Source organism: Balaenoptera ricei, chromosome 12, assembly GCF_028023285.1.
Source record: "Balaenoptera ricei isolate mBalRic1 chromosome 12, mBalRic1.hap2, whole genome shotgun sequence".
In the NCBI taxonomy this organism is placed as follows: Eukaryota; Metazoa; Chordata; class Mammalia; order Artiodactyla; family Balaenopteridae; genus Balaenoptera; species Balaenoptera ricei.
Window position 1 is genome coordinate 75,953,740 of NC_082650.1, and position 27,628 is coordinate 75,981,367.

A 27,628-nucleotide genomic window follows, 5' to 3' on the forward strand; every position below is an offset into this window, starting at 1 on the left:
TTTTATTGTGCTTTGCTTTACTGCACTTCACGGATACTGCGTTTTTTAAAATTGAAGGTTTGGGGCAACCCTGCATTGAGCAAGTCTATTGGTGCCATTTTTCCAACCGCATTTGCTCGCTTCATGACTCTAGGGCACGTTTTGGTAATTTGGGCAATATTTCAAAGTTTTTCATCATTATTGTATTTGTTATGGTGATCTGTGAGCAGTGACCTGATGTTACCATTGTAATTATTTTGAGGCACCACAAACTGCACCCACGTAAGACTGCAAATTCAATCTATAAATATGTGTGATCTGACTACTCCATCGACTGGCCATTTCTCCATCTCTCTTCCTCTCCTTGGGCCGCCCTATTCCCGGGACACAACAATCTGAAATTAGGCCCATTAATACAACCCTACAATGGCCTCTAAGTGTTCAAGTGCATGGAAGAGTCCCACGACTCTCACTTTAAATCAAAAACTAGAAATGATTAGGCTTAGTGAGGAAGGCATGTCAAAAGCCAAGACAGTCTGAAAGCTAGGCCTCTTATACCAAACGGTCGGCCAAAGTGTGAATGCAAAGGGAAAGTTCTTGAAGAAAATCAAAAGTGCTACTCCAGGAAAGCAAAACAGACTTACTGCTGACATGGAGAAAGTTTTAGTGATCTGGATAGAAGATTAAACCAGCCACGACATTCCCTTCAGCCAAAGCCTAATTCAGAGCAAGACCCTAATCTCTTCAATTCTATGAAGGTCGAGAGAGGAGAGGAAGGTACAGAAGAAAAGTATGAAGCTAGCAGAGGTTGGTTCATGAGGTTTAAGGAAAGAACATAACATAAAAGTTCAGAGTGAAGCAGCAAGAGCTGATGTAGAAGCTGTAGCATGTTATCCAGAAGATCTAGGAAGATAATTAATGAAGGTGGCTACACTAAACAACAGATTTTCAATGTAGATGAAACAGCCTTCTACTGGAAGAAGATGCCATCTAGGACCTTCATAGCTAGAGAGGAGAAGTCAATGCCTGGCTTCAATGCTTCAAAGGACAGGCTGACTCTCTTGTTAGGGGCTGATGCAGCTGCTGACTTGAAGTTGAACCCAGGGCTCACTTAACCATTCTGAAAATCTTAGGGCCCTTAAGAACTACGCTAAATCTACTCTGCCTGTGCTCTATAAATGGAATAATAAAGCATATCTGTTTATAATATGGTTTACTGAATATTTTAACCCCACTGTTGAAAACTACTGCTCATAAAAGAAAGATTCCTTTCAAAATGTTACTGCTCACTGACAATGCACCTGGTTACCCAGGATGTCTGATGGAGACGTTCAATGAGATTCATGTTGTTTTCACGCCTGCTGACACGACATCCATTCTGCGCCCTGTGGATCAAGGAGTCATTTAGACTTTCAAGTCCTATTATTTAAAAAATACATTTTGTAAGGCTACAGCTGCCACAGATAGTGACTCCTCTGATGCACCCGGGCAAAGTCAATTGAAAACCTTCTGGAAAAGAGTCACTATTCTAGATGCCATCAAGAACATTCCTGATTCATGGGAACAGGTCAAAATATCAACATTAACAGGAGGTTGGAAGAAGTTGATTCTAACCCTCCTGGATGACTTTGAGGGGTTCAAGACTTCAGTGGAGGAAGTAATTGCAGTCATGGTAGAAACAGCAAGAGAACTGGAATTAGAGGTGGAGCCTGAAGATGTGACTGACTTGCTACAATTTCATGATAAAACTTGAACGGATGAGGAGTTGCTTCTTATGGATGAGCAAAGAAAGTGGTTCCTGAGACGGAATCTACTCCTGGTGCAGATGCTGGTAAGATTGTTGAAATGACAACAAAGAATTTAGAATACTACAGAAACTTAGCTGATAAAGCAGCAGCAGCGTTTGAGAGGACTGACTGATTTTGAAAGAAGTCCTACTGTGGGTAAAATGCTACCAAACAGGTCTGCATTCTACAGAAAAATCGTCATGAAAGGAAGAATCAATCAACGTGGCAAACTTCACTGCTGTCTTATCTTAAGAAGTTGCCACGGCTACCCCAATTTCAGCAGCCACCACCCTGCTCAGTCAGCAGCCATCAGCATCAAGGCAAGACCCTCCACCAGCAAAAAGATTATGACTCTCTGAAGGCTCAGATGATGGTCAGCTTTTCTCAGTAACAAAGTGTCTTAAAATTAAGGTATGTACATTGTTTTTTCAGACATACTGCTATTGCACATTTAATAGACTGGAGTAGAGTGTAAACATAACTTTTATGTGCACTGGGAAACCAAAAAATTCATGTGACTTGCTTTATTGCAATATTTGCTTTATAGCAGTGGTCTGGAACTGAACCCGCAATACTTCCGAAGTATGCCTGTATGCATGTACTGCTTATTTGTTTTATAGCAAGAGAAAGAAAAAAATCCTTTTTGAGCCTCTGTTACATTCATGCTAATTTACTCACATTAATTCTTAGCCCTATGAAACTGTGTACAGATGAAAAAACTTGAGGCTCAGAGACAGAAACTGCCATCTTTATGGCACAGCCAATAGGCCATGGAGCTAGGGTTCAAATCTAGGTACGCCTGTGCTATTTCTATACAGCTGACACAGGCCTCTAACAATAAGGCCTTGAAATACAAAACTCACTGAACTAAATAAATAGTAGCAGAGTCAGCTCAAACAAGCCAATGTATTCTTAATTTGGATGTCAAAATCAGGAGTTGTTCAAAAGAAAAGACTCCGTTCCATCCACAGTAAAGGATTTAAGCAAAGTACTCCTGCTACTCCAATTGCCTGTCTAAACTTTTCAAAGGGCGCTCTTCCAAAAGAAGCTTAGGAGGAAAGAGATGATCTCCAACACCATGCCGATTGTAGAGTGGCAGTTTGGAAGGTAAGAGAAAGAAATCGTTTTTTTGTTTGTTTGTTTTGTTTTTTTAACATTTATTTATTTATTTGGCTGCACCAGGTCTTAGTTGCAGCACATGGGATCTTCGTTCCAGTGTATGGGATCTTTAGTTGCGGCACGTGGGATCTCAGTTGTGGCATGCGTGCGGGATCTAGTTCCCTGACCAGGGATCGAACCCAGGCGCCCTGCATTGGGAGCACAGAGTCTTAACTGCTGGACCACCAGGGAAGTCCCAAGCAATCGGTTTTTTTAAAAGTACTTTAAAATCAGTTTTTATGGTAAAGAGTCAAGCAGTGGAAAAGTTCAAGGCAAATGGGAGACAAAGCTGAGAGGGGAAATTTTACTGTATAACTTTTTATATTTTCTGATTTTTGAGTCGTGAATACAATTACATATTCAAAAAATTAAATTTTAGGAAACTAGTCTAAAAGTCACCTCTAACCAACTGTTCGAGCTACTCTGTGTAACAAGAGAATAAAAGACTAATGAAAACTAAGTAAATAAAGTTCTTTCACTTCCATTATGCTTATTCTCCACACTATGAATGTTCTCTCAAAACATGCCAAATTTTTAAGGTAAAGTCATTGTTTCATTCTAAAGAACTAAAGTAAAATCTTTACAGTGGCTAGAACAGGAGCCCAGTGAAATGAGAACAATTTAGTGATTTCTTTAAATCTATTTGCTGAAATCCACCTAAAAGACAGTCCATGTGTATCACCCATCAATGCCAGTTTAGCCCTGGCTCCACGTACCTTTAGGAAAAGCAGGTTTAACGGCCATCCTGCCAACCAGGCATTCTTTCAGCATGGATTCATAGTTGACCCAACGATGAACCTGGTGTGGGAGAAAAATAGCAGAAAAGCAACATGACTCTAACTCCATGAGATGTCCTAATTTTCTTCTGATGAAAACTAAATATTCTTACACGGCTCTGAAAAACTAAGAAGCAGATTCAATTAGCCAACAAGGGAGTGACAAAATGGGAGCATATATAGGGACTTTAGAACAATGTTCTCAAAGTGTTGTCTACAGACCTCTGGAGGTTCCTGACGCCCTTTCAGATACCCACGAGGTCTCGATTAGTTTCATAATAATACTAAGATGTTATCTGCCTTTTTCACTGTATTGACATTTGCAGTGATGTTGAAATAGCAATGGTGGGTAAAACAGTTTGCATCTTAGCACAAATCAAGGCAGTGGTCTCAATCATTACACTGTTTACCACCACAGACCCACGGGGCTGGAGGGAGTTGGTTTCATTTAAGAATATCCTTCATGAAGTAGAAAAAACAATTAATTTTCTTAAACCTCAACCCTTGGTTACAGGTCTTTTTCATATGCTGCGTGACAAAATGGGAAGTTCTCAAAAACACTTCTGCTGCTAAGTAAGACGGTTGCCGCGAGGAAAAACACTTAGGCAACTGTTTGATTTGCCTATTAAACTGTGTTTTTTCTTGACAGGCTGTTTATCCATAAAAGAAAAAGAATGACCTATAAACTAGTTACTCAGACTTGGGTATCTGATAGACATTTTCTTCTAAATGAACAAAGTGAGACTGTCACTTCAAGGGAAACAACTGACAGTATTTGTTGCCAGAATTACTAGTGGGAATTAAATTTAAACAACCTTTCTGGGGGGGCACCTTCTCAATATATATTAAAAGCCTTAAAATATGCAGCTCTTCCCCTCAGTAATTCAGGAATTTACCCGAGAAAATATTTGCATAAACACAAAGATGCAGGCACCAGGATACTCATCATAGCACTAGTTATATTAGCAAAATATTGGGAACAACCTAGAAGTCCAATTGTAAATAACCAGTAAAGGAAAATCATAATATATTATTCCATAAACGCTATATAATCACTAAATAATCAGGTCAAATAATACCGATACCAGAATCTTTATGTATGTTCCTGAGTAAATAAATATACACTAAAATAGCAAATATGTAAAAAATATATATGTAATTATAAATGCACACTGATTAATATAAATTGAAATTTTATTTACCAAATAGTTATGGAGTCTCCAGTAATGTGTAAAGCACCATCTCTGGGGCTATGGGGTTGGGTAGAATTTTAACAGATAGATGAAGGAGAAGGATATTCAAGGAGACAAAGGTATGGGGTTTGTCAATCATGGAACTGGTGATTTGCTCAAAGCACTTCAGTTCCAAAGCAAGTTGCATGTTGAGAATATTTACCTTGATACATTATTTTTAGGCCCTCAAATGCCAGACGAATGACTTTGAATTTATTACACTGTCAATGGTGAGCCTCTGAAACTTGTAGAGCAAGGTGCTAAGACGACTGTCTTTAAGAATACTATTCTAGCTGTCATGTTATCTAAATGGGTACTGAAGGTAAAGATACCGGGACAGTATTAAAATATTAGGACTAGAGAGGGTGATGATGACTTGACCTAAAGGCAGTGGGAAGAGAGAAAAGGTGCAATGTTTAAAGACAGCATCATAGAAGTTCACCAGTGATTAGATGTTGAGGCACATTTGTTACCAAGACTGTTGCCCCAGAACCATACTCCTGCCCCTCCCTCAGACGGAAACTAACTGCCCTTATCGAGTTTCAGGACCAAATACAAAAGGAGGAAGCTGCTCCTAAAGAAATTTCTAAACAACCGGTTAGAACTAACTAGGCCCAAAATGGCAGAAGACCTAAACTCCAGTGGACCTTGAGCCTCATTATACACTCACTGTACTACATTAGCATGCTCTAAGTGACACACCCACCAGCGCCATGACAGTTGACAACTGCCATGACAACAACCAGAAGAGCCCAAAAAAGGACTGAAAAGGAGTGTTGCCTCAGTTCCTGGTCCAAACCACACCCCCAGTTCTCGGATAAGTCATGAATATTCCTCCCACTCTTTACTCAGTTCCCTCCATTTTACCTCAACTTTCCTATATATATGGTGTCTCAGCCTGAGTCAGGTTGAGAAGTTGATCTGCGAACTAGTTCTTGCTTCTCCATTCTTTGGCCACCGAATAAAGCTTGTGCTGTTCCAGTCTCAGCACTGGTTTTGTTATTGGCTATACGAATCCAAGCAGAAAAAGAACCTCCCAGGCTGAGACAAGGGATCTCGGCCTGGGCCAAGACCCTGGCACAGGTCCAGGTGACCACTTCAATAACACAATGAGAGAAGGCAAAGATTACTCAAGTGGTTTCAAGTTCCTATTTCCAGAAAGAGGAAACAGTAGAAAAAACAAAGGGAAGAAGATGAGATGATATTATTTGAGGTCACACTGAGTTCAACTGCCAACAGGTTTTCAAATTGCCCATCAGCCAACTGGAAATACGAAACGAGAAGTCAGAAGTGAGATCAAAGCTAGAGACAGAAGTCTGACAATAAAGAGATTACTTAATATTCTTTGTACAACTCAAATACTAGATATTAAAGATATAAGAAGCTTCACCACTGTTTCTAGAATTTTATAAAGTTGTTTACTTCTGTGGTGAGTAGAAGTCATAAATAAACATCACTGGTCTTATTAAAGCCAAGGGGAATGCAGCAATCTGGTAACTAAAGTGTGGACAAAGAGTGTAGCCTGACATTTCAGTCATCAAAGGATGTTGCAGCCATAAAGCCATCAAGCCACTGCAGCCGCCCCCTATGGTGTGGCCTAAGAGGAATTCAGGATGGAGAAAAAGAGGATACTGGCCCTAGAGAGTTAAAGTGCATATTAAAGGAACAATTTCAACAAGCCCAGACTCTTGCATCTTCCCATACACAGAAAAGCACTAAAATAATTAACTGAGATGCCTGCTTTTTGTGATTAGTAGTAATGTTTTGATGTTCTACTACATGTTTTTTCCCAGCAAAAGCTCCTATATATCCTGGTTTCTCCCTTACCTCTTTGGAACAGTTTCTCAGAGCTATCTGAGAGGCTATTTCCGGACTACAGTCCTCAGTAACACCTCAAATAAAACATAATTCTCAACTTTTAGGTTGTGCATTTTTTTTTGGTCAACACAAGTATTGTTGAAACTGCTAAAGAATTTAACAATATAGCAGTTCTTGTGACTTCCCCAAAACAAGCTTATTTCAATAAGGTCCATATAATCGCACAACACTAAGAAATATGAATAGGACTAGATGTTACTGGAAATTCTTCTTGTGGAAGAGTACATTCAGCATCAAGAGGTTATAGGCGCCAACTAAAAACTGGTACCTGCCATCTTGCCTCTTCAAGGACTAAGTCACTAGCCACTGCAGCTGCTGACCTTCAACACCCCCTGAAAGGAGTGCAGGGTGGAGATCAGGAATGACGCACTCTGTACTCTGGGAAAAACTGGCAGAACAGGCCTTCAGAGAGTTAGATATTTTCAGGAGATGATTTTATGAGCCCAAATTCCTGCATCTTCTCATATCTCAAAAAGCACTAAGATCATTTAAGGTGACATCTGCTCCTCGTAACTAGCAGTAAGCATCTGCCAAAATGTGTGCTTGACTCCACGTACCCCTCTTCACTAAAATCATATACAATATTGACCTCTCCCCCTACCTCTTGGGAACAGATTCTCAGAGCTATCTGAAATGCTGTCTCCCAGGCTATAGACCTCATTTCGCCCCAAATAAAACTTAACTCACAACTCTCACATTGTGAATTTTTTTTTCAGTTGACACAGGACAGATAAAAGTATGGTAGACAAGTTTTCCGGCAAATGTTCCCAAACTTTCTATTTGGCTTGCACTGCTAGCCAATAACAAATATCATATGACAACGGGAATTTAAATCAGCAATAAGGACCTCCCAAAGAGAATCCTATTATCACCAATGGGTAAGAATGACTTTTCTCCAACCCAGGAAAAACATTAACAGCAAATGAGATTCGGTTATTTAAGCAGATGCACGTAAGTACATTAAAATACAAAACAAATTATATTTCTGATATCCTGGTCAAAAAATAAATCCTATAATGGATGAGAAGGTAAGAGGAACAGAAATCAAATTTCATTTGTTCAGAACGCAACTCTAAAAATAACCCAATCGGATTCAGGTATCTCAAATGGTAAAAACCCAATACTACAACATGGTTAATCATCGCTAAAATACAAAATAAAGCATTTGTGAGACAAAGGCAAATTTCTATTCTTCTCAAGATAGTTGTTTCAAAATAGCAGTTCAGCCAATTGATAGTAATCATCATATTCTACATGATTTTTAAACAGTATAAGAGCTAATCACTGTTTTTAATAAATATAAGGGGGAAAAGTGACTAATTTAAATATCTTTTGACACATACTACAGAATCTCTGCTATCTCTAGGAAAAATAGGTTTTCTATTCATTAATCATCTTTCTACATAATATGCAGACTTAGTACAGCAAGACAGGCTGATTATGTAACAATCCCCAAATGAGCAAAGACTAAGAGCAAAGAAGCTAAGGGACTTGTTATTTCCTCTAATGGTCACCGCCTCCTCTAAGTCAGTCATCACCATAATCAAAATTGATCAAAACTGAGTAAACTGTTGCCAGCAGAGGAGCAGCAAACACTTAAGAGTGAACTCCCAGATACAGATCTGAGAGCAACTCTAAAATGTTAGTAAAATAATTCAAAGGCAAATTAAATGAACAGTTGTTACTTATAAGCATCTTCCCACACTTCAAAATTCAAGCCACACATCTGAAGCTTATGCCCCTATTTTCTTTCCTTCTACCACTGTCGCGCTGCTGAACCGAAGAGCACTCTTCCACTGTGAGAGGACGATCACTTCCAGCACCTTACCTGATCAAAGAGGTCAGTACCATCCGATCCTGCTCCTCTCATAAGTTCCTCTTCTCCACCAGGATGATACTCCATATACGGGCTGACGTTATAAACAAAGCCTGCATCAAATAAGGAGAAGTAACACCCTAAATGAACTTCTTACAAACTGTACAGATTAGAAATCGAAGTTTCAATACATTTTTCCAAATACATTCCATTTAACAAACCATCATTTAGAAGTATTAAGAATATGAGGGGTCTGAGATTTCACCCTACTTGCAAGCTAACAAGTTAGCCTGCCAGTTTCATGGGTCCTGACAGAAAACACAAGACTCCCAGGTTAGAAACAAAGGAGAGCTTAGTACTTACATCAGTAGCGGTAACTAGAATATCAGCACCTGCATGAGTTCCCTGAACCCCAGTTCCCACAGAGCTATGTGAAGAGGGCCAGATAACACCTGTAAACTCAATGTGCTTCATGACGGAAAAGCAACCTTGAGCTTAGGAAGCTCGAACCTTTTCTAATGGGCAGTAAATACACCTGGCCCTTTGCTCTGGAGGGAGACATGATCTCTATTATACTGAACAGTAAGCAAAGCTGTCCTTTGCTCTAGAGGGAGACACTAGCTCTACCATCTAAGGTAGTTCACTATGCAAACATCCCTGAAAAGACTGCCTAGAACAATGACAGTCGGCGCGTCTGCTCGCAAGCTATGCAGGTGTGCAAAGACCTATAGAGAACTGCCTCCTAACGCAAAGAAATAATGAAACACCAAATATAATATTTAACAGTTCTCTCTCCCCCTACCTCTCTCTCTCATATTACAACTTCATCGTCCTCTACTGCCCTGGCAGGAGAATCTGATGAAAAAGAATGGAGCTGTCATCCATATGTTGATCATCTCGGCAAAGGCTGAGATGGTGACTGGGCCACTGAGGCACGGTCTGCGAAAGCAAGCACAATTCTTTTCTGCAGTTGCCCAAGGAACCAAGATTATTGTTTAGATCTTAATAATCCTTTCATGTTCCTCAATATTTACTTTATCTGTTCATATATTTAACCATGTTTTTATCTTTTAAGAAGAAGGAATAGGGAACAAGAAATACAGGGGAATAGCTCAATGAATAGCCTTCCCAAGGAAGTGAATTCCTTTTTAATTCTTCACTTGTAGTAAACTAGAGAGCAGACAAATCCAGCCCTCAAGACTCCTCAAGAGTGCAAGAAGGACAACTGGTTTTCTTATATCCAGGACTATTCCTTCTTTATGTAATGACTTCCATGAATTTAAATAACCTCAGATAATTTAAAATGTTCATCCTATATAATAATCTTGGAAGGAAAGTAGTTGAATTTCAGACTCAAGAAAGGTACTGTAATTTTTCCACCAGTTTAATTTTGGAAAATAACCAAGCAATCCAGGTTTCTTTATAAAATTGCTTAAAGGCAATTCACAAAAAGAAGTAAATTCACAAAATCTCTCTTCCAGCAGTCCTCCAAAAAAGTCAGGAAAAGAAAAGAAAAAAAAAAAAACAACTGGCAGAGTTCCTGTCTCTCCTTCCCCATTCACCTTTCCCCGCCAAATTTAGAAGGAATTTTTGCGATTGTTTAATGCTCCAAATTCCACAGACCACAAATGTCTGAAGTAATGATTAGGATCAGAATTATTCCCAATAGGCTTTTAAAGATAGAGAATGCGTTCCAAACAAAAGAATTCCAAACTTTCTCTGCAACCAAACCTTGACTTGGGTTCTAGAGTTTCTCAGGAACATGAAATCTGTAACACACAATCATCTAACTTTCTGTGATGGAATCCCATGTATTTCAGCAACCAGTGGAAAGAGGACCAGGCAGCTTAACAACTACCCCTGATGACCAGAGAAAGCCTGAGACATCTCATGGTGTTCTCTGCTGCCTGCCAATCCTTTAGATCAACCCTTGTCCTCTCATATCTTCTTCTGATGGACGAGGATCACTCTGGACCTGAAGAACGTCCCACCCTCTTCAAATGCACGAAATCAGGAATGCCTATAAAATCCCTCACTTTAAGGAATTAAGATTGTTAGTGTCTCAGCCCAAGAAATGTTAGCTCCAACCACACTTGGCAGCGTCAGTAATTTGCTAATTATGAGACTTTAAACCCAGCCCCAAGATGCAACAGGTGCATTTCCTCTGGTCCAGAGGCTCGCTAATTCCCTCTTTTTCTTCCTCCCCTATCTCCTTCCTTTTTGCCTTTTCAAAAGCATTTCCTAACAACTAAAATTTGCACCTCTGACTGTAGCCGAAGAAAACAAGAACCTAGCTTTATGCTTTTCCCTCATGCTTTACTGTATTCTATTTGTACGATACATGGCTTTTAAATTTATTTATTTATTTATTTATTTATTTATTTATTTATTTTTGGCTGTGTCGGGTCTTTGTTTCTGTGCGAGGGCTTTCTCTAGTTGCGGCGAGTGGAGGCCACTCTTCGTCATGGTGCGCGGGCCTCTCACTGTCCCGGCCTCTCTTGTTGCGGAGCACAGGCTCCAGACACGCAGGCTCAGTAGTTGTGGCTCACGGGCCTAGTTGCTCCGCGGCATGTGGGATCTTCCCAGACCAGGGCTCGAACCCGTGTCCCCTGCACTGGCAGGCAGATTCTCAACCACTGCGCCACCAGGGAAGCCCCGATACATGGCTTTTAGATAGTAATTTCTCACATGCAAGTTTCCAGACTCCTATGAGTTCTTACCACCTGATTTTTAGAAACTAATTTTACAACGTTCCAAATTTTGCAGTGATGCAATTAACTTCTTCCTAAAGCTCTAATTGCTCAGGTGTGGCAGATTTGCACAACTGATTGCCCATTAAATATAAACAAATAGTATTTACGAACCAACGGACATAATCTCAATTTGATGCTAGGCTATTAATAAATTCTGCAAAACCTAAATGTTAATAATGACATTAAGAACAAAAACGGGCAGGAATGGATTCATGAAACATCAATCCTAAATGGTGCAAAACTAGGCTGAGACCAAGATCCTCTGGTCACAGCCCAACTGCTGCTTTTAGATCATTTACATGGATGACTTTCAGTGGTAGAGGGGGACTTAGGGAGGATACCTACCTACCTACCCATCTATCTATCCCCTCCTTTGTGCTTATATTTTATTTTTTGTAGTTTTTTTTTTAAAAACTCTAACCAGGAGTAGATACAAGAAAAGGATTGACTGAGTACTGTGACGAAAAGCAACTTAATTTCACAATATATACATACACCAAATCATAATGTTATACACCATAAACTTATACCATGTTATAGGTCAATTATATCTCAATGAAACTGGGGGGAAAAAAAGAGGAGGAACAACTTACTGAAACCGAAATACAGCAGTTCTACTAAGAATATACTAGTGTTTAAATATCGATACATTATTTTAAAATGCCCTAGCAATATTCAGGGGTATATTTTTTTTTTCAGGGGTATATTTTATAGCTAATTCATCCTAGCAGAGCTGCAGTGCAATTGAAAGCACACAGTCAGAACAACAGCTACACTGAGCTCTTTAGGCAAGATACTGGTAGAACCTGTTCTAATATTTTCACAGTAAATTATCTTGTTTCTGTTATATGTCTGGAACTCTGAGTTCTCCAATAAGTTCCTAGAATAAAAATCAGCCACTTCAAAATTACCAATTCAATCACAGAATGACAGTCTTAAAACTGGGAGAATTCTACAGGCAATTTTTAGTCTGATCTTGCATCCGGTACAGGATTCACCTCTACAGGATGTGTAGACAGCATGTGCACACAGCATACAGCATCATCCAGCATCTGCTTGGATCCATCAGTACCAACACCTAGTTTAAAACTGCTTGTTGAAAAGCTTAGTTCAAGGATCAGTATCATTTCAGGTATAACCTGAAAACTAATGTTGCCATTTTACACGCAAAGAACTCTTCCATCTTGGCAAATGCTGCCTCTGGTTTTTCACGTATGTTTTTATTTGTTGTAATTTAAACCCCAACTGCTACTGATAAAGACTATGGGCATCTTACAGTAATATATTAACTTTAAGTTTGTGCGTACAAATTTTAAAAACACACACTAAAACGTGTAAAAGAAAAGAAAATATACTAGTTGCCTAGCCTAGCTAACAGCGTTACTATGATTGAGCAATTAAATGTGGTCCTGAACTTCCTAGCAGCTAAGGCCAAAGGAGACACTAGTTACAGTGGTCTCATTACCTGATCTTAAAAACTATTAAAAGGGAACAACAAACAAACAGAGACTCATTAGTTCTTTAAAGGCACAAGACTCCCTTCGAGTTTTTGATATTGATATTGCAAAGATTTGAGTCCCTACACAGGGGTCGTGGACCACATAACATAGTACAATTTAAAAACATGCAGAAACATTCTTCAGGTAGCATTCCTCCCATCCTCTCCAGCCTCAGGTAACCACAAAGGTACTTTCTGTCTCTTTAGATTTATATATTTTGGGCATTTCACATAAATGGAATCACACAATTTGTGGTCTCTTGTGTTTGCCTTCTCTCACTTAGTATACTATTTTCAAGGTTCATCCATGGTGTTGCATGTATCAGTACTTCATTCCTTTTTCCAGCTGAATAATATTTCATGTATGGATGGGCTACATTTTAGTTATCCATCCATCAGCTCGGGGACATATAGGTTGTTCCCACTTTTTAGCTTTTATGAATAATGCTGCTATGAACATTTGTGCAAATGGCTTTGTATGGGCACATATTTGTATTTCTGTTGAGTATATACCAAGGAGTGAACTTCCTGGGTCATACAGCAATCTATGTTTAACCTTTTGTGGAACTGTTTTCCATTCTCTGCAGCAATATGTGAAGGTTCCAATTCCAGACCGCTCTTTTTTTAGTCACTACTCCAACTCCCCTTAGAGACGAAAAGCCTTTTGCCACCTGTGGAACCTGAATCACACCTCATATCTCAGATAACTGAACTCAGAACTGGATTGCAGCATGACCCAAATTATTCTCAACCCCCAGCTCTAGATGACACAGCACAATGGAAGACTCAAGTGGACCTTTTGTATCTATTAATCTAGCTCCCAGATGGGGCTCCCACAATTTTTCAGGTTAGGTACCCATATATGTGAACCCTAATAGCCCACCAATAAGGAGGGAAGGGCATCCCCATGGTTCAGGCCACACACCCACTAACTAGTAATTTTTCACTTTTTCTTTGTTCTATGTTGTAAGTCAGAGAGTTTCAAAGTATGGTCTGGGGGCTCCTGCAAAGCTCAAGACTCTTTTGGTGGTCCAAGGCCAAAACTTTTTCATAGCAATACTAAGATGCTGCCTGCCTTTTTAAAAAAATTCTTTCACAAGTGTATAAGATTAAATGCAGAAGGTGATATGAGAATATGGTTGTTATCTATTAAGCCACACATTAAAGATATTTGCCAACATGTAAAACAATGTCACTTTCTATGTTTTGTTTTGTTTCTATGTTTTGTTTTGGAAACAATGTCACTTTCTATGTTTTGTTTTTGTTATTTTTCATGAAAATATTATTATTTACGATAACATACAGTGAGTTTATTTTTAAATTCTTTCAATTTCTCAATTTTAATTTCTGAAGGGTAAACATCAATAGATATGACCATCATAAATAAAACTTCTTTGGGGTCCTCAGTGATTTTTAAAGGAGTAAAGGGATCTTAAAACCAAAAAGTTTGAGAACTACTGCTATAAGTAAAAGTGGTATTTTTATAATTAGCTTTTAAAATAATTTGTTTTAAAATTCAAACACAAATGTAACTCCAAAGCCCCACATTACATTAATTCAACAAAAGTTTATTTAATGTCTATCATGTATATACAAAGTATTATGCTAGTGTACTGCAGTGTTCCTGTTTATTTCACTAATCACCACTGTTCATTTTGTTGGCTCTACAATAAATGAAGGAAAAGGGTGTGCTCACATAGTAAAATCATGGCATATTTCACTGTATTCAAATACACAGATCCAGTTTTGCAAGTACTGTGACTACTTTGCCATCCTGTGTTCAGTAAAGAAACTGCATATTGTTTTCATTATTTTACGTCTGATGTTTATCTAGTTCTAACAACTGCTGAGAAGAGGGTGTTAAAATACACAATGGTTATGGATTTGAATTTTTTCTTTCAATTCTATTAGTGTTTGCTTCATGTATTTTGAAGCTTTGTTATCAGGCATAAACAGTCTTCCTAATGACCTTTTCAACATTATAAAATGTCTTTATCTCTAGTAAGAGTCTTTTCTTTGATAATAGTTTTATATCTGCTATTAATATAAGCCCAATCTTACTATATTTACTGTTTTTTTTTTTTTTTGGCCATGCCACACACCTTGCGGGATCTTAGTTCCCCGACCAAGGATTGAACCCAGGCCCAGGGCAGGGAAAGCACCAAGTCCTAACCACTGGACCACCACGGAATTCCCTATATTTACTATTTAGCTAGTATACTTTTTCCTACACATTTATTTTCAACCTGTCTTTATATTTAAAGTGTATCTCTCACAGATATCACGTAGTTAGGTCTTGATACATATACACACACAGAAAATCTATCTTTCAATTAGAATAACTGGTCCATTTACACTTAAATTAGTTACTGATGTGATTGAATTCAGAGCTACCATCTTATTAGTCTCCCTCCTCAGCCCCAAGTTTTCTTTTTTCTTTTTTTTTCCTCCAGGTTTTCTATTTGTGTCTCTATTCCTCTTTCCCTGACTTCTTTTGGGATAACCAAATATTTTTTGAGAATTTCATTTTATTTTATCTATTGGCTTTTTAGTATACCTATCTGCATTATATTTTAAGTGACTGTTCTAGGGGTTACAATATATCCCTAAGTTTAACCAGTTTACTTGAGTTAATGTTGTACCCCTTCACATGTAATGTAAGAACAATTCACCACCCTCCATCCCTGATACTTTATGTAACCCCACAATACAATGTTATAGTTTTGCTTTAGAAAGTCATGTATTTTTTAAAAGAGGAAAAAAAGTAATCCTGTCTCTTTCCTCACATATTTACTATTTCCTAAAGATCTCAGTTTCCATCTGGTATCATTACCCTTTAACCTGATGGATTTCCTTTAGAGCTCCTTGTAGTATAGGTCTGCTGATACTAAATTCGTAGTTTTTGTTTATCCAAAAAAGTCTTTATTTCATCTGCATCCTTAAAGTATCTTTAATGATATAGAATTCAGAGTTGATGGTGTTATTTTATTCTCTTCAGCAGTCCTTTTTATAGCGTCCAGGTGTTTTTCTTCTGGCTGTTCTCAAGATTTTATCTTTGGCTTTCAGCAGTCTGAATATCATGTGTCCCTATGTGATTTTCTTTGCATTGATCATGTGTGGATTTGCTAAGCTTGTGAATTGACAATTTTACGTCTTTCACCAAATTTGGAAAATTTGGGGCCAATATTTCTTCAAATATTTTTCTGTTCCATTCTGCCATTCCTCTCCTTCTGGAATTCCAAATAAATATATATTAGACATTTTTATTTTATCCCAGAGGTTCCTGAGCCTCCATTCATTTCACTTTGGGTCATTTTCCTCTCTGTTCTACAGATAATTTCTATTAATCTATCTGCAAGTTCACTAAGCTTCCTTTTTGTTACGTCCAATTTGCTATTAGGCCCATTTGGTAAAATGTTTTACTTCATATATTGTATTTCTCAGTTCTACATTCCCATTTTTTATAGTCTCCTATTTGTTCATTCATTATGAACAATGATGAGATTTCCTATTTGTTCATTCATTATACATCTATGTTTCTCTACTTCCTTGAGTATTGCTGTAATAGGTGCTTTAAAATCCTTGTGAACTAAATTCAACATCTGGATCATCTCCAGGTCAGTCTCTAATAACTGCCTTTTCTCTTGAGCATGTCTAGAAACTTTGGATTATATTCTGGCCACTGTAAATAGTATGTTGTAGAAATTCTGGATTCTGTTACATTCCTCCAAAGAGTACTGACTGTTTTAGTAGGCAATTAACTTGACTGGACTCAAACTCTAAACTCTGTTTCCCCTTTGGGGGAATGAAAACTAAAACCTCTGTTCAATCCTTTTAGCCTTAGTTAGGCTGCCTAGAGTTTGTCCATATGCAAGATTTAGACAGTTTATATCCCTCTCTGGATCTCTTTTTCTGGATTTTCTTCCTCATTTTTCAGTTAGTACAAATGCCCCAAACTCTGTCATCTAGTTCTTCAGGACAGCCAAATTCTGTCATCTAGTTCTTCAACTCAAGACTGGGAGTCTCCATCTGAATTTTAGCCACCCTTCACAGTACCAACTTGGGCATGACCTCAAGTCAAATGCCACAGGAAACGGCAATTCACCCAGCCGACAGTTCCTTCTTCTAAATATAGATGACCCTTACCCTCTAGTTTCTGTCTGCTTTTGGTTGCTCACCAGTGTTTTTAGATAGTTTTTTTTTTTTTTAAATATGTTATTCTCAATTTACAGTCAGTATTTGCTGGGGTTTTAGTCCAAAAGGAGTTAATCAGTTACACCTAAGAGCAGAATTCTGCCTAATATTTTAGAAAACTAGGCAATTATCTTGCTAATTTCAATAGAGACAAATGGAAAAGATATTAATGAAAGATAAATGGATTTTACAATGATTTAAAGTAAATGTGGCCTTGGTATTTAAGAATAATATAATAGAATGTAGGCTTGCAAGGTGTTGGATAATAGAGTATCTCAGGACTTTGGGATTAAAAGCACACATTTGCCTCTCACATTCCTGCAATCTTCCTAATGACTACAAAGAATAAATAAGACATAAAACCACAGAGACACAGAAATCAAAAGAGGACATGAGAGCAATAAAGTTTTGGAAGACTGAAAGCCAAATGATAAGCAATAATTTACTTAGCAGAGTGAAGAAAGGTGAAATAAGGCCTATGTGTAAATTGGAGGGGAACCTATAAAAAAGCCAATATGTGCAGCAAAACCCCCAAAAGGTACAGTAATCAGAGACTCCAGGTAGTTCTGAAAGTGAGGGTGCAGGAGGCAACCAAGTAATAAGCCCCCTTCCCAACCCACAAGAAGTGTAGGTTTACTCTCTAGAGACAAGGAACCAGAGACACATTACACTCAGGGAAGCGGCAATTAGTGGAGGAGGGGCTTGAACTAAAAATGAAAAGTAAAAGTCTACGTGTCAAAACACTAAGATCCACCTCCTACCACCCATCGCAGCAGAACATTTATTTGCAGATGATTGGAAGATTGTAGCCTAAAAGAAAAGATTTACAGACAGTAGGCTGGGGATCCCTGCCACTGCCCCCAGTCAATTCATAAAAAAATGTTCTGCCCATACACGTGGAACTTCCATTCAGCTTTCTGGGCCGTCACTCTCACCATGAAGAGGCAGAACATTTGACAAAAGTCTCTAAAATTAAAATTAGTATCTTAAGTACTTATTAATTGTCAAGCTCTGGTGCAGTTTTTAAGAGGAAAAAAAGCAAAGACTAGAAATGAGACCAGCGCTACCTCAGAGAAATGAGAACCAGACAGCAACTGTCCTGAGTATAACTTAGAGCTTCAAACTGCACCAAATGACTTCAATGATGGCCAGTCTAATTAACAAAAGAGCTAAAAGAATCTGGTCTGAATGCCTCAGTTTGCCCAGGAAAATTTAAATGGAATGTAATAAAGGCCTCCAAGCACTTCAGAAGGTTGACTGGCCATAATTATCAAAGGTCATCTTATGTTACATTATTAGTATTAGGAAAAAGAGCCCTGACATTTAACAGTTTCATTAAAAGGAAACTGACCTGTAAAAGCATGAAAAATTAACCAACAGTCTGAGCAGTCAGTTACACTCTGAGTATTTTGAAAAAAATCCACAGACTTCTCCTAGAAAGAATAATGACCAAACATTATTAGCACCAGACACATTTACTATTCTTAAACTGGATTTACAACTTACACCAGTAATAAACAAGACACCCTATCTCTAAAAGATCAGTTTTCCGACTACTCCACTCTTTCCTATTCCCTGGGATCATTTCCCTCTGTTTGCCTGTGCCTTAGGGCTACCAATAACAGCTACCAACACTGAACTGCCTTGCTATTAGTTACCTGGAAAAAAACCCCAAATATGTCCTTATGCTTTGAGTTATTTCCTATTTTCCGAAACAAGCCAGCTGCAAAGATTAATTAAAATGTAATGATGGGGAATTCCCTGGCAGTCCAGTGGTTAGGACTCCGCAATTTCACTGCTGAGGGCCCAGGTTCATTCTCTGGTCAGGGAACTAAGATCCTGCAAGCTGAGCGGCATGGCTGGGAAAAGAAAAAAAAAAAAGGTGTAATGATGAACTTAAGAAGTAGAAAGCCACAAGAAAAAATTGCTCCCACCCTTAACAAAAAGAAAAAAGCCAGATAATCCCAGAAACACTGTAAGGTTTTTTTGAGGATTTTTTTTATATATAAATTTATTTATTTTATTTATTTATTTTTGGCTGCGTTGGGTCTTCGTTGCTGCGTGCAGGCTTTCTCTAGTTGCGGTGAGTGAAGGTTACTCTTCGTTGTGGTGCGCGGGCTTCTCATTGCGGTGGCTTCTCCTGTTGTGGAGCACGGGCTCTAGGCACGCGGACTTCCGTAGCTGCGTGGCATGTGGGATCTTCCCGGACCAGGGCTCGAACCCGTGTCTCCTGCATTGGCAGGCGGATTCTTAACCACTGCGCCACCAGGGAAGTCCCAAAACGCTGCAAGTTTCTGAGCCCATCAGTGAGGTGAGGTGGTAAGGCAACCAAATGTCTAAATTCCACAGGGTGACAAGCCCCTCTGAGGAAATGGGACGTATGAACCACTTCACCTTTGACAGAGCACAGCCAAAAGAGATGTTGCTATAAAACAACTGAAATTTTAACAAACTCTTTTAGGGCCCAGTGTGCACTACTGCCAATTTAGAACGCTGAGAGGCTCAGAAACAAAGGGATTCTGCATCCAGTCAATTCTTTTTTCATAGTCTTGCACTTCATGAGATGCTCATGGGAAATAGCATGAGCAGGGCAGACCTGAGAAAGGTCCATAGGTGGTCCAGGTGTGTAGTACCTGCTCCAAGACTTGAGGGTAGAGCAGGAGTACCAAGAAAAGGCCATCTATACTTTGGGCCTGCAGGAGTACAAGGTGATCAGCTACTGCTGAGGAAGGAGCAAGAAATTCACCCATGTTGCAGATCAACCCTGACACGCAGCAAACGCAGTCTGTTGCTGGGAAGGGACGGTAAAGCCTCCCACCCTCAAGTTCCTGCACTGATATGAGGCCCAGGTTAGCTGCTGCTGGATAGGGCAGGAAACACACATCCTCCTTCACCCTGCATTGACATTAGGCAAATTTAAGGTCAACACTAGAGGAGGGACAGAAAGCCCACTCAGGCCGAGATCCTACGCTGATATGAAACAGATGACTTCTAGCACTGGAAGGCAGGCAGAGTAACTGCTCACACCCCATGCCCTCTGCCCTGTCCTCCTCCTCCCCTACTGATATAAGGCAAAGTTCAGCTGCCATGGGCAAGAAATCTGCCTGCATTCTAAACCCTGCACTGAGTAAGAGGCAGTGGGAAAGTGACAGGATCACTGAGAAAGCTCAGCCCACGGGGCTCAGGTAACAGGACCTGCCTAAGACTGAGGCTGAAACAGGAAAACTGCAAAACCCCTTCTACCACCACAAGTCTTACATCAAACAACAAGTAAGAGCAGTCTGCCACTGGGAGAGGGGCAAGAACATGGTGAGAGACCCTATGCAAGTATATAGGGCAAGCTGTCAGCTAAGGAGAGTAGAATAGGGACAATGAAAAAATCCTCCAACACTAAGGCCCCACATCAAAAACAAGGTAGCAGTAACCCACTGTTGGAGGAATTTGAAGTCAGTGGTGCACCAGTGATAACAATAACAACCACCCCAAACCCAGATCAACTACTAACTAAGCTGACTCAACCTAATTGCCAGAAAAAGTGTACCATTTCTTTTTTTGTTTTCCTTCTGTTAAAGAAAGGCAGACTGCCACATGCAGCAGCTCATTTGGATGTGTGTGGAGTACTGGAAGCTTGACTACCCTACGTTCTCCTACAAATGACCTTGAGAGCTTGTTTGCAGGTTCTAGTAGGGGAGCGCAGCTACTCATATACCCCCTTGACGGAAGAACAGTCCCCCTCTATCGGGCAAGGTCATCCTCTTCAACCAAGCATGCAGCTTCGAAAGGGACGCACATGGAGTGGTGAGGGAGAAAGGGGAGACCTGCCTAGCCGTCCAGATCAGCTGAATCAACCCTGGTGATCAATGGGGTGACAGATGTTGCAGCCAGATCACCCTCACATCCAAAAGTGTACCATCTCTGAGTATAAATACCACAAGTTCTACTGTTCATCTATATTCAATGTGTAACACACAATCAAAAAATTGTAAGACACATTTTTCAAAATGATAAAACCCACTGTCAACAGAGAAAAACAGCAATACAACCAGACTTAGACTTAGGTGCATATACTGGAACTTATCGGACACAGACATTAAAATAACTCTAATTAATATATTAAAAGATCTAGTAGAAAATAAGGTTGACACTTAATAAATGGGAAATTTCAGCACAGAGATGAAAGCTATACAAAGAAGCCTAATGAAAACACTAAAAATGAAAAACATGATATCAGAATGAAGAATTCCTCTGATGAGTTAATCAGCAGACTAGACACAATAGAGGAAAAAATAAGTAAACTTGTAGAAAAGTCAACAAAAATGATCAAACTGAAACACAAAGAAAAAAATGAGTGAAAAAACAGAATGGTGCATCTAAGAGCTGTGGGACAATACAGGCTAACGTATATGGAACTGGAATCCCAATAGAAGAGAGGAAGGAGTAGAAGTATTTGAAGAGATAATGGCCCAAAACTTCCTAAAATTAATTTAGAGAACCCCAAGCAGAAAAAATAAAAGGAAAACCACATCATAGTCAAACTGCTGAAAAGCAAAGTAAAATTTTAAAGGCAGTCAGAGAAGAAAGAAGCCTTACATTCTACAGGAAAACAATTAAGAATGACAACAGAGTTCTCATCTATGCAAACTAGAAGATGGAGTGATATTTTTAAAGCGCTGAGGAAAATAAACTGTCAACCTAGAATTTTATACCCAATTATAATGTATCCTCAAAATGAAGGCAAAATAAAGATGTTTTCAGATGAACAAAAGCTGAGAATTCATTGCCAGCAAATCTGTAGTGCAAGAAATGTGAAAGTCAGTTCTTTAAGGGAAATCTGGATCAACACAAAGAAATACCAAGCACTGAAAATGGTAAAAATGTGGGTAATTTTTTTCATTTTCTTAATCTCTTTAAAAGATAAGTGACTGTCTAAAGCAAAAATAGTAACATGTCGCAGGATTTATAGCATATGCGGAATGGATAACAATAATAGCACAAGACACTGGAGAAGGAAATGGAAGTATATTCTTACACTGTATGTAAAATGGTATAATATTATTTGAAGGTAGACTGTGATAAATTAAAATTGTATATCATAAACCCTTACAGCAATGACTAAAACAAAGATGACAAAAAGGTATAAAGAATAAGTTAATAGTGAAGATAAAATGGATTCATTAAAATAGAATGATGACTATGTCAACAATGGGTGAATCTAGCCATGTAAAGGGTTTCTAGAGTTCACTGCATCACTTTTGCAACTTTTCTTGAAAGTCTGAAGCTTTTTCAAAATAAAAGGTTTAATTGAAAATATTAATGGCAAAAAATGGCCCTGAAGAAATCTCCAATATTTACTTAACCCCTATAGTGTGCAAAGTCTGCAAAAGGAAATATGAAGCTGTACAAAGAAGAGAGAACATAGGATTCCCATCAGGCTGCAGCTCACATTCTATGAGCTCAAAAATGAATAACTGACCATGAGTATATATCAGAAATCTGTCCAGAAATAACAAAATTTTTTATTAAGGAATTGATATATTCCCTAACTCTAAGAGCCAATAACCTGGAAACAGCAAAAATGAAAGTCCCTCAACTGGTCACTATTTTGTGAAATCATTAAAATATCCCTACCATATGTGGTTTAAAAGTCCTACATGTGATTCAAAGGATACTTACTGAACACTGCCGATGAGCCATGCCCTGTACTCGATGCTGGGGTAGGGAGAGAAGCTGCATGTTAATACCCTGAAACTCAATTTAAATAAAAAGACAAAAATAGAAGAAATGGCCCAAAAACGTTTAGATGTTCTAACAGAGGACATACATCAAATACTGAGGAAGAAAGTCCAGGGGAAGAAGCAAAGTCCAAGACGACCAGAAAAAGATGAGGACACTGAAAGGAAGAAGCTGTCGGAAGAAAGAAAGGAAAGAACTGAGGGTGTTTGAACAATGTAGGATAAACAACTACCTGAGGTCACAGAAGAGGCTGGAGAGGACTGATAAGAGCACATAAAGAGTCAAGCCTTAGAAAAGAGTGTGCCTTAGAAAGAATGATGTCTTTGACTTTCCAATACAAGAAATTGAGAAGAAAGAATACAGGTATCACTAACTTGAAGTTCCTCATATTCACAGCGAACACCTATGTGTTGCACTTGGGCTCTTTCTCTCACACAATCACACCACCCAGACTTCGCACGTGCTTTTTCCAGAACCCGTAATATTGTTCCCCTTCCTCTCTGCCTGGTTAATGCCCATTTACCTTTCATCTCTACTCAATCTCCTGGAATCTTCACTCTTAGCACAGCAGACCTCTCCTTCACAATACTCCTCAGACTTAAGTAACACTTTGTGTTCCCTGCCAGATTGTGAATTCCATAAGAGCAGGGGCCAGCTCTGTTTTAAATTTCCATGTCACTCCCCAGAACCTGGTATCATGCATGAAACATAGTAGACCCCAAGAAATACTGATTAAACGAGTGAACCAATATAGAGAAAGAGAAAGTTAAAACCTATAGTCTCTATTTTGTATGAATGACAACTACACACAAAGTCACACAGAAAGCAAAAGCTATATTTCATTAAATTACTAAAAATAGAAATTGTCTCAGAAGGCTATCCTGTATGACTGTTAATTAGCAATGCTATTTAGCACAAGGGAAGAGCTACAAGTAACAGGCACTCCATCATAATTTCAAAATAAATTAATTCATGAATGGCACTCAAAGTGAGTTACGCATAAAGGCTAAGCCAGGATCCAATCTAGAGTTGAATATGATAAAACAGGAAGCAGTACAGTGTAGTTTAAGCATAACAGCTTAGAATCACGTTGCCTAGGTTAAAATATTGGCTCTACTCTCATCAGCTATGGCTTTGGCAAGTTACTTTTTGCTCTGTAGTGGGCATTAACGTTTTCCCTTCCCAGCGTCCACTCCCCTTCCAGCAACAGCAGCACTTTTTCTTCAAGGAGTCACATCCTCCTCCCTGACTCTTCCGTGTGGCCCCTCTCTAGGGTAGAGGATGAACTCGTGACCTAGGTTTAAGTGATTAAGTACACTGCTTCCCCCTAAATAGAACTACAATTCCAGCAACGAGAACATGATCAAAACTGTGCCAATCAGAGCCAATTCCAAGACTTTTCTTTTAGCTATTAGATAAAAGGAAGAGAACCTGAAAACAACTGGGGTTACAGTTGCTGTGGTCATCTTGCTGCTATGAAGAGTTAGTCCTAAAATGGAGCAAGCCCAGAAGGGAAACTGACAGACAGTGTGAGAGCAGATCCTGAGGACACCACCTGAGCCCCTGTGCCAATCCTCACCTCAAGTCAGCTCCACCTGTAACTTTTTAGCCCTCTGCTTAAACCAAGTTAGGCTGGAGTTTCTGCCACTTACATCCATGAGTCACCACTAATATACTTTCTCAGCTGCAGTTTCATCATTTGGAAAATGAGGATTCGCTAAGCTTCCGTGCCCTCATCCATGAAGCAGAGTACCTACTTCATAGGTTTGTTGGGAAAAGTAAACACTTAGCACATAGCACAGATCTCACACATCATCAACTTGCTAAGATGTTTAAAAACAGAAAACACTTCTTATAAAGAATACTGAGCTATATATGTGATTTTAATTAAAAATCTGAGAATTATGTGACTGGATAATAAGTTTAAGTGAGCAAAAACCTCTGGTAAAAAGATAATGGCAACAGCTAAAATGTAAATCGGGATAAAAATCCCAACACTGAGTTTCCTGCTACCAGGTAATTCAGACATTAACTAAGACTATAACAAGAGTTATTGCAAGCAAATTATCACCACAGAAGTATAGATGCCAATGTTGAAGAAGAGAAATTAAAACAGTCACCTCCCCAGTGACAACAAGAGTAGAAATCAGTGAATAGAAAATGGACAAGGAACAGAGAAAATCAAACCCAAAAGTTAAGACTGATAAACTTCTAGTAAGACTGATAAAGAAAAAAAAGAAAAAAACCAAAGACTATCAATATTAGGGATGAAAGAGGGTCTATCACTATAGAACCTAAAGACATTAAAGAGATAATAAGAGAATGTTATAAACAACTTTATGCCAATATGGTAAATAACGGAGATGAAATTAACAAATATACTGAGAAACGTAACTTATAAAAACTGACACAAGAAAAAGAGAAAATTTGAATTGCCCTAAAAATTTCTTTAAAATTGAATTTGTAATCAAAAACTTTCTTACAAAGGAAATTTCTAAATGTTGGCTGAAGTCTGTAAACCACTGTGTCAATCAATCAAAACACCTGAGGGTTAGATGAGGCCCCACCCCCACCCCACCCCAGAACACCAGTTTTTTTCCCCTCTAGTGGATTTTTAGTGAATGGAAGGGTGGTACAGAGACAGGAAGAGTCAAAAAAAAGAAAGAAGAGATTGAATAACAATTAAGGAGATAAAGACAGAGTAAAAGTAAAAGAAATCGAATGGTCTCATATGGCAGTAGGACAGAATAAAATCAACAAAGACTAGATTACCTGCATTAATGGTGTATAATAGGCAACCTGAGAACCTACAGATTAGATTAGAAATGGATGAATAAAGGGAAATAGACCTGAAAAAATGTTGGTTTGTATTTCCTAAACAAGCAAGTGATAGCAGAAGGGAGTTGTTCGAGAATCTGCAAACTGTCAAGAAGCAAGTAAGGAGGCTGTTACACAAAGCAGACAAGGTACAGAATAGTTGAGCTAACTGGAATAACAATACAGTATTGTTTAGAGGCACTCTGTATTACTGTGATAATACCTTCTATTATATATTAAAGTATTAGTTCCAAACTTGAAAAACTGCTTCTAGAAGAAAATTTTCAGATAGAAAAAGTTTCTCAGCTAGAGACAGAAATACTACAGTTTCTCAAAACAGCATTGAAGCAGGGAACTAAGGAAACCTGGAGAAAAGAACTTGGTGTTAAAAAAAGTCAGCTCTCTTCTTGGTGGGTTTGAATCTAACCTAAAAAGTATAAAACTTATTTTACTTTATTATTACTGAAGTATAAATAAAAGATAGCCTAAAGAACTACAGTCAATTCTCATTACTCTAGGCAGTTACGTTCTACAAACTCACTTCAAACACTGAATTAGCCAACACTGAACCACTGCTCCTAAGGGAAAATATTAATACAAGGTGAGGTTCCTGCAAGCCTCTGGTCACATTTTTGTCAACCAATCAGAACATAACCTCGTTTAATGTATGTTCTGCTTGACATCTTATTCAATACATACTGTAGATTCATGAACGCTGAATTCACAGCCAACAGCACTATGACTCATGGCTGAACAAAGCTCATCTAACAGATATTTCCTCCAGAAGGCACATGACCGCATTCTTGGGTCAGCACTTCAGCACTCTCCTTGCGGGGCGGGGGGCATGTATACAGTGAAATCACCAACGAAAAGCACAGGTTGTGAAAAATGTCGCACTAAAAAAATGGCGAAAAAGACACTTGTTACTGTAAGAGAGCTGGAACAAGAAGGCAGAACATTGCCTTGTCTGACCTCGGCTAGGAACGTGTGCTCGGGCAGCACCAATTTTTCACTGCACTGTGCATGTCTGCAAATTACTATGAAAGCACTATGAGTGTTGATTTGGGAGTTACAAATAAATTTTAGTGAGTAGGCAAATTTGAAACCCAGGAATAATGAGGATTGATGCACTCACAAAAATTTACACTACTGTCATACGAGTAAATTTTTTAAAAGTTTACTGTAAATGAACCTAGAAATCTAGGAAACGGTAATGGAAAAATACCATTTCTTGGAATCAGTCTGCCAAGATTTTTTAGTTATTGAAACATGAAAAATACAAACCCATTAAAAGTCACTTTTACAATGGTCTCAAGCAGGCCTCTTCAATTTACTAGCATATGACAATCAGCATTAGGAGAAATCAAAATCTGTTCATTTCTAAGTTATAAATGAAATCCATTAAATCCCACTTGGGGAACTGAATTCACTAAATTTTTAACAGCAGAATGGCCAACATATTTACTGTAATCAACTTTTTAGAAATATCATTTATTTCAACGGACTATTATTGAGTATCAGGCCACACTTCCTCTCATCCTAAGATTAAAATGATGCCAAAAGATGATTTCATGACTTAATACATCATTACCCACACTGATTACATACTACAGTAAAATATACTACAGGAAAAACAAAGTCTGATCTAGGCTCTACAGAGCTCTCACAGATGAGTGATTTAGATTTTTATTCAAACACCTAAATGTTCATGTTCAAAGCTTCACATATTTGTAAATCACCTCTAGTTCTTGAGAGAGAGACAGAGAGAAATAGCAATAAAAGAGAAAACTACAATTGCATGAATTAATGAGAAATTCAACAAAATTTTTGAAAAAGCTATCTCTCTCCCATCCAGTCCCTCAATGTCCCAATTAACTCCTACTGCATTATAGGAATTACATAATTTACAGAGAAAGGTGAGAATTAAGTGAAAAAATCAGAAACTCCATAAACCTGCCTTTGAGATCATTCCAGACCAATGCCCACATTTTACAGTCAGCTGCCAGC

The 27,628-nt window shown here is 38.6% G+C and overlaps 1 protein-coding gene across 3 annotated transcripts in view; it reads right to left on the reverse strand.

The window, feature by feature from the left end:
• LOC132376407 (cytochrome b5 reductase 4) overlaps nucleotides 1-27,628 on the reverse strand; it is an 85,271-nt gene that overhangs the window by 48,729 nt on the left and 8,914 nt on the right. For all 3 annotated transcript variants that reach the window (XM_059942075.1, XM_059942073.1, XM_059942076.1), the window contains exons 3-4: nucleotides 8,639-8,739; nucleotides 3,641-3,722 (exon numbers count right to left, since the gene is read on the reverse strand). In XM_059942075.1, coding sequence (XP_059798058.1) covers nucleotides 3,641-3,722; nucleotides 8,639-8,739 — 183 coding nt within the window. The remainder of the gene's footprint in view (nucleotides 1-3,640; nucleotides 3,723-8,638; nucleotides 8,740-27,628) is intronic.